General features: G+C 39.8%; 2 protein-coding genes across 4 annotated transcripts in view; both read left to right on the forward strand.

The window, feature by feature from the left end:
- cfap20dc (CFAP20 domain containing) overlaps window positions 1-126 on the forward strand; it is a 102076-nt gene extending 101950 nt beyond the window's left edge. The window contains exon 15 of one of the 2 annotated variants that reach the window (XM_077603693.1): window positions 48-126. The gene's annotated coding sequence lies outside the window, so the exon portion shown is untranslated. Of the gene's footprint in view, window positions 1-16 lie in introns of both variants that reach the window. The other variant, XM_077603692.1, reaches the window with a different exon arrangement.
- Window positions 48-5781, forward strand: LOC144076117 (protein FAM3C). Of its 2 annotated transcripts, none has more exons than XM_077603700.1 (9): window positions 48-177; window positions 259-354; window positions 2532-2561; window positions 3000-3171; window positions 3250-3308; window positions 4121-4171; window positions 4246-4330; window positions 4429-4555; window positions 4647-5781. In XM_077603700.1, exons 1-9 carry the CDS (start codon window positions 165-167, stop codon window positions 4731-4733), a joined length of 720 nt encoding a protein of 239 aa, XP_077459826.1. In that variant the 5' UTR covers window positions 48-164; the 3' UTR covers window positions 4734-5781. The 2 variants fall into 2 exon arrangements, with proteins under 2 accessions (XP_077459826.1, XP_077459827.1); XM_077603701.1 differs by having other exon boundaries at window positions 3048-3171.
- The last annotated feature ends 2390 nt before the right edge of the window (window positions 5782-8171 follow it).

The following is an 8171-nucleotide window of genomic DNA, read 5'->3' on the forward strand; positions in this document are numbered from 1 at the left end:
CTGTTCGTTTTCACAGCACAAGGATGAGTGCTTTTGACTGTCCAAAGGTCCCTTCCATGAATATGTGTGGTGAGGCTGCCTGAACGGATGACATGACACCTACCAGCTGTGGTGTTGACAGAAAATAATACATCAGGAACAGAACCAAGTCATTTGTTGGAGACATGAGGCATCGAAGTGAGGTTTTGCTCGGTGATGTACATTTCATGGACCACATGCTGCGTTTACTCGTGTTTACTTGCTCTTTGTGGTTGACAGTTGCTCCCTATACTGCTGTAATCGTTGTTCTTGTGGTCACATGGGCCATATCGCATGATTCCATACGCATACAGCAGACAGCAAGAGACCTTATGGGTGAGTTTTATTCAAATTTTCAGTTGTATGAGTGTCAGTGACCCCAAAAGGTGCCTTTGAGAGTTCCCTGTTCATCAAAAAATCTGTGATATTGCATTGACATTCATATTCATTGAAGCGGTTAAATGCATGGAAGCAAAAACCTGGTTTCCCTCTGTTTCTATGAATAGCTACTGCGCATGTGTGGAATTCATCATAAAACTTGGACATTGATTTTTTTCATCTTATGTTCATGTTCTCTGCGTATACCCCATGCGACTGCGAGAATGTATGTTTAACTAACTGTATGAACATTTTAATGTAGACAACAGCTGGTGAAGGCCCAGTGAATCACAGCTTTGCAGCATAACTGAAGTCCTCATTCAAATTGACATTTTGATCACTTTTTTCTGTTCACCCATAATAAAATCATAAAAGAACCAAACTTCATGAATGTTTTTTGTGACAAAGAAGTATCTCTTCCAATCACTCTATCAGAGAAAAATCAGAGTTATAGAAATAACTGGAAACTCAAGAGTGCCATGACATTATGTTCTTCACAAGTGTATGTAAACTTTTGACCACAACTGTAACTCTGGGGCGGACATGCTAACCACTCTTTGACTGTACCGTGCAGCCGTTTGCCAAAATCAGAAAAAGTTCATTGTATTTTCTCATTAATATGCATTCATCAGCCCATGTCGACATATTTGCAAATTTATTTTTAAAAAAAATCAACTGAAATATATTATAGAATTAGGACCCTTTGCATTCATCTTAATATTTAACTCGCATGCTCTTCATTTCTTCTGATCCCCTTTGAATGGGTTCTGCTCCTTTATTGGAGTCCAGCTGTCTTCAAGTAAAGTGATCGAAATCGATTATATGTATATATTGACCTTGTGGCTCACCCTGCATGTTAGAGCAAATGAGAATAATTGGGTCTAAGGATCGGCCCAAGGAGTCCAGCGACAGAATTGTGGCAAGGCACAGATCTGCCAAAAGTAACAAAATAATTTCTGGAGCATTTAGGGACTATAAGAGAACAGTAGCCTCCATAATCCTCAAATGGAAAAAGATGGAATAACAACAACTTCCCAGTCCTGGACATGCACCCAAACTAAATGGTTGTGGGAGAAGAGCCGTGATGAGGGGGATAAAGAAACCGTACCAAATGCGTGACCGGACGTTTCGTCGAAAGACGTTTGGTCCCCGGACGTTTGGTCGACCGGACGTTTGGTCGACCGGACGTTTGGTCGACCGGACGTTTGGTAGAACAGACGTTTGGTAGAACGGATGTTTGGTCGCCGGGTTCGCTCGCTGTCAAATTATGACAGAGAGTTTACTGTTGATATTTTGATATTAGATATTTAGATATTAAACTCTCTCTCTCATTATAATTTTGAGAGCTGGTTTCAACAGTAACAACCCGGCGACCAAAAACGTCCGTTTTACCAAACGTCCGTTCTACCAAACGTCCGGTCGACCAAACGTCCGGTCGACCAAACGTCCGGGTACCAAACGTCCGGGGACCAAACGTCTTTCGACGAAACGTCCGAGTACCAAAGAACTGTAACCGAGCTCCTGAGATGCAGAAGACAGATGGGAGAAAGTTCCACAAAGTCAACTGTTAGCGCAGCCCTCCACCAGTCAGGGCTTTTCTGGCAGAGTGGCCCAATGGAAGCCTCTCTTCAGTGCAAGAAAACCACACGAAGGACTCCCAGATGATGAGATATACGATTCTCTGCTCTGATGAGACCAGTATTGATCCTTTTGGTATTAATTCTAAGTAGTAAGCAGGTTAAGCACTGTTCAACACCTGCCAAATGCAATTCCTCTAGGACTTGTTCAGACTGGCGGCCAAAATCTGGTGGATGTTTGATTTCATTTGACGTTTCGTAACTTGGATTCTTGAAAGGTTGCCCATTGAAGCTTTTTGTAACTTTAATATTTTGAATGTAGAAGCATTCGTAAGTATAGGTTCACCTGCCCAATGCATTCCCTCTAGGACTTGTCCAGACTGGCAGCCAAAATCTGGTGGGATGTTTGATTTCATTTGACGTTTCGTAACTTGGATTGTTGAAAGGTTGCCCATTGAAGCTTTTCGTAACTTTAATATTTCGTATGTAGAAGCATTCGTAAGTATAGGTTCCACTGTGTATACTTTGTTTGATTTTGTTTCTTCTTTCTAATTGTAGGAATGAAAGGTTTGCAGCAAGTACTACTACGTGAGTATTTTCGTTAGACCATTCCTCAACTATTGTATGCTGTGATCCTATATGAATTAAGTGGTTTCTGTTCATTGTAAGTGTTGGTATTGTATTGAGGTCCTCAGGTATAAAGCAGTTCTCAACATTTGGAAATTTCCATAAATTTCTGTTTTTGTGAGAAAGTGTTATTTTTTTTCTTATACAGTTTTCTTTGTAGATTAACTTTTTGCTGTCCGAATTCTGAATTTTAAATACAAACAAAATGTTTTCAAATTGTAAAAACTTTATTGTAATCTAACACTATATATATAGTATGACAGTCTAAAATTTTGCCTTCTCATAATTTGTATGTATTAATTTATCTTTTTTCATGGAAAAATGAATGAATGTAACTTATTATTGTAATTATGTTAATGGTATTCTCATTACTTTGACTTATGCATTTTAATATTTTAGGCATTCTCCCAAAAAATCCATATTTCAACAAATACAATAATATTGCAGCAACGATTTTGCCATCCCTAAAGTGCGATCTCTCAAGAAGATGCCCGCATGATCACTTTGCAATGCACGTACGTAGTGGAGCAGCTAATGTCGTTGGGCCCAAGATCTGCTTTGATGGTAAAATGTAAGACATCTGCACGTAAGAAGACTTTTACCACTCTACTGTAATGATTTCTCTTCTTCATGGGTTGTGTGTCTGCAGTATCATGAGTCATATATTGAATAACGTGGGACCTGGGCTCAACATCGTAATTGTAAACAGTAAGTTGAAAAGGATAATTAATAGATGTTTTTTGAGGATAACTTTAAATTATTTTCATAGATCAGTTTTGCTTTGTATCTTGAGTTTCGCTAGATCATTTAGTAAATTTTGCGTAGTTTGAAAATGATTTACTTACTCAGATTTTGATGCCATTTCAATATTCAATTTGGATATCTGTGCATGAAGGTTGTTTCATGTAGTCACTCTATCAGATTTCAACCTATAACTATAAATCCATCCTTGGTTGTGACAAAAGGAAGAACGTGTTTAAAAACGGACAGCCAAGTTTCCTCAATTGATTCATCATTAACAAGATGACTGAGAAAGTTGCCTCAATCTAATTTTTGCGACTCATCATTATCAAGATGACTGAGAATTGACACCGTCTTATTCTAATTGTGTTTTCAAGTAGCTGAAGTCAGAGTTTAAAATTGATATGCACATACTCCTCGTTAAGGGTTACACTGGACTCAATTTTCAATCTGCACATTGTTCATCTCTTAGAAATGACCCCTGCTGAGATTAAATATTCATGCGGGTTGATGTTGTTGTTGTTTTTTTTTTTTTTTTTTTCTGCTTCCAATATATTTTCAACTGTTATTTCCACTATGCTACCTTGTAGACATTTTGTCTTTTGATCAGCAAAGTGGCTTTTGATACATAGAAGTAACAGGCAACAATTGTAGCATAAAAAAATAAAAAATAAAATACGAATGTAAAATGTGTTTATTTTAAAGGGGCCAACAGTTATCTGCTCGGGAAGAGGTGATGATGAATAAACATTCATATTTCTTTGTCTGCTTCATCTCAGGTGAGACCGGAGCTGTGGACAGATGCGCCTATCTGAATATGATAAATGGAGGTAAGAACGTGTTTAATAAAGCTTTAGTTTATTTACATTTATTTAAATTTATATCAAACCCTTGGCTGTCAAAGTCTCAGAGGACATCTTGGCATACCTGAAAGAGATTAAATCTGGAGAGATTGTCATTGTGGCCTCCTTTGACGAAATGACAACAAAGTAGGTCCAATTCTCAGACATTCATCTGTTAAAACGATTTCCTGCTCTACAAAAATCCTCTTTCATTTTTTTTTCGCCCTTCACTTCTCGGGCGTCAGGATGACAAGTGAAATGAGAGACATTTTTGTTGGTATGGGCAGCACTTTGATCCAGTCTGTAAGTTACCGCGACAACTGGGTGTTTGCCGGAAGAGGCGGGATAGGAATGAGAAGCACCTTTGAGAAGGTCAGTGACGCTGCCCACATTTCTTCTATTTCTGCACATGAAAAGGAAGAGCTTTGAAAACCAAACGTCTTCTTGCCTTTCCACCTGCCAGCGAGCTGCTAATAATGAGACAAGCAACATTTATGAGGGATGGCCTAAGGTGGTAGAGGTGGGCGGCTGTTTTCCCAGAAGCACATGAAGGACATTCTCCATAAACATGAAGATTGGAATACTAAATATATCATAAGCATCTTGTTTTCATGTGTTTTGTCTCTATTACAACTTTCCATTAATAGCTGAAAAACTTTACTGTAATTTTTTTACGCTGCTTCCACCCTCCCAGTTTTTGGCAGATAAACTCCCACCTATATGTACAGTAGTAAAGTCATCGCTGAAAAAATCTTCCCACACTTGTCTCATCTTAATGGGGGGGTCTGAACAGTTGAACCAGAGCGAGATACCAACCAAGTAGACAGATCCCAAGACAGAACAAGGGTTGGCTTTCAAAGATGAAAGAAATTCAAGTAGATGAAAGGATTCAGAAGTGCACATCGATCAAATCTAGCGCTCTAGTTTTGTGAGTGGCATAAACCCAGCGTGGCATAAATCTTCGCCTAGTGTGTTGTACCAGATGGTGGTAATCTCACAGACAAGGGCAAGCCTATAAAAATCGGGGAGGTCTGTGGCACAGTAAGAATGAACACAATCAATATCAATCATATCGCTCCCAAGCCGCTGGTCTCACATCCACGGAAACTTAGCATTGTCCTTTTTACTTGTCAAAGCTGATTTTCCAGCTCCCCCTACTTGCAAACCATGGACTCGTCTTTGTTGAGGTGCCTCGATGAAGCTCCATTTCCATTTTCCTCCGCATAGCACGTGCGTTGTAAGTGTCTTTTGGGGGTCAAACCGATATTATTTTCAAATCTACATCCGTTCCTATTGGTACGTGTCTCTTTTCTTGCAACCCCTTTCACGTCAGGCCGTGTCGACAAGAAATGAACCCAGACGATCAAGAGACATCTACAGAACTTGGAATTTATTGCATTCACATTGCGCATTGACTGATTGGGCTCCCCGTCCATTTTAGAGAAAAATTTAAGTCTGCCCTATAGGCATGAAAATACGGTACATGAAAATATACAAGTCAGCTAGTGTTTGTATCTCCGAATATTTGCAAATCGACTCTTCGTAAATCGAGAAGCTATGTAGTAATGAATGGTACCTCGGTTCTCGATCACAATCCATTTCAGAAGGCTGTTCAAGAAGTCATTTGTTCAAATCTGAATTTCTTTTCCCATTACAATTAATGGAAAAAGAATTAATGCATTCCAAGTATAAATAAATGGGCTGTAAAAAAATCGACAGTTTCCCTCACAACTTTCCTTTTTTTCAGAAAAGTCATCCTTACTATTTCAACTTCCCTTCTTTGGACCCATAATTGAGGGTTAATATAGTTCTCAATATAAAAAAAAAACAGTCAGTAAACATAGCTAACTGTTATGAATCTCGTGGTGAGTGAAGCAAAGTTGGTGACAAACGCAAGTAATCAAGCGAGCACAGGCGAGATCGGGTGCACTAACATAAAATTGAATAACAACTTCACAAAATGAAGCCTCAAATAAAAACAAACCGGGAAAAGGTAAGAAGACAACAAAACTAACTCAGTGGGGGGAACTCAAACCACACAAACATAACACACGCCAAACGCAAACAATACCAACCGACCCAGGTTGATGGAGACACTGCATTTAAACACACTGACAGGTGTTCACTAACATAACACACGCCAAACGCAAACAATACCAACCAAACCAGGTTGATGGAGACACTGGATTTAAACACACTGACAGGGGTTGACAAGACAATCAGAAACACCTGGGTCACACGAAGGAATGCAAGCAGGAAAGACACAGAAAATGAAACTAATAGCTAATCACATGGATAGGACCCACAAGTGAAAACACCTAAACCACAAAACCACAACAAAAAAATGACACTAACGGCAGACGTCTACGAACAGAGGTTGCATTATGCACAATAACTCAACGCATTGTGGGTCAGCTGGTTGGGCCGCGGTGTTGCTGGAGCCTAACCCAGCTGTCTTCGGGGGAAAGGCAGACTACACCCTAGACTGGTCGCCAGTCATTCGTAAGGCACACTAACTGCCAAAATATGTACCGTATTTTCTCGCATATAAGCCGTATTTGTCACTCCAAAAAATGGTGACTGAATCCAGTGTACGGCTTATATGCACATAAATTGACTTGACATGCATGAACGTGCAAAGTCTGCAAGAGAGAGACCACACATCGTTCTAGTAAACATTTTTTTTTCTGAGAAGCCCGACCCGAACACAAAGTAATGATTGACATTTTAGGCCCAACCCGACTTCTAATTCCTAGCGATAGGCCGCTAGTCCCATCTAGCAATATAATAATTTCTGTTTTTCCACATGTTGGTCCGAAAAGCTAACAAGGCCCTGTGTGGCATTGTGTCAGGCCAATATGATTTTTTGCAAAATGTCTTATTCCCCCAAAAAAGTAATCTGATAAAACTACAATGTGTATTTTTTGGGGTTTTGAAATGAAAGACAACTCGGTAAATTGTGATGAGGCAAGGTTAAACTACTCACAAGCGCCTAAGAAGTGTTAACTGGAGGTTAGCCTCAAGCCTTGACTAATCCAATCAGAAGGCCTTTTCACACTAACACAAGCAACAGCCTGTGCCCCTCCCTGCTGAGACCTACCTAACCCAGAGCAAGTGGAAGTGTTTTTATTTGATTGCAGGCCGAACGTCAGACAGGTGGAACGGCCACAGGTGACAGCAATCACCATCATGAGTCACCCTTATAAAGGTCCAAAGGACGCACCACCACGTCACCCAATCAACTCATCTGGTTTATTCCATTAGTTGTATATCTGGTGTCCCGTACATGATTATAGATTTTGTTCTCTGACTCATGACCCTTTGCTTAAGTCCCAGGAAGTATGTATGCGTGCCCCAAGTCGGATCCCCTGCCTGTCTTTTCGCCAACCCCGTCCAACCATTAATTGTGTACATAGTAAGGGGTCAGTACCAGCACATAGGTGCATTGGTGGGCATTTGGGGCAGTGTGGTAAAAACAGCAGATGGTAAGTCCAATACTAGAAGGACAGTTGGAGAGATTTGGATTGCTATTTTGGTGGGCATATTCACAAGTAATGCCATAAGGACAATGGAGTAAGGCTTGGTAAATGCATTTTTTTTATCTTACGTTTAACTGTGCTTCAGTTCACCTAAAAGGCTTTTAAACTGTTGCTTAAAATCGAGGTTAAACGATCCACGTTCTTGCATGATCCCCTTTGTCCAAAGATGTAGTAACTTTCTAGTGCAACTTCTACTTTGTATTTCTAAACAAAAATCCTGGCTATCCCTAACTCTGATATGCTGCTGTTGGCAAAACCAAATTTGGTCGTGCTCACACTTGGCTCCTTCTAGTGCAAAAAGGTCTTCAAATTGTTGGGTTTCACTTGGGATATTTTTTTACATTACACTGTAGTTAACAATTAAAACTGTTCTAAAATCAATGGAAGAAATGTTGTCTTTAGATTGATAAAGTCTATTTTAAAGAATTCACAGTAGTAGTAGTGTTTTG

This window comes from Stigmatopora argus, chromosome 6, assembly GCF_051989625.1.
Source record: "Stigmatopora argus isolate UIUO_Sarg chromosome 6, RoL_Sarg_1.0, whole genome shotgun sequence".
NCBI classification, from domain to species: Eukaryota; Metazoa; Chordata; class Actinopteri; order Syngnathiformes; family Syngnathidae; genus Stigmatopora; species Stigmatopora argus.

Coding starts and splice junctions, on each gene's coding strand:
- LOC144076117 (XM_077603700.1), top strand. Junction 355..2,531: donor GACAGCAAGAGACCTTATGG/GTGAGTTTTATT, acceptor TTCTAATTGTAG/GAATGAAAGGTTTGCAGCAA. Junction 3,309..4,120: donor CAACATCGTAATTGTAAACA/GTAAGTTGAAAA, acceptor GCTTCATCTCAG/GTGAGACCGGAGCTGTGGAC.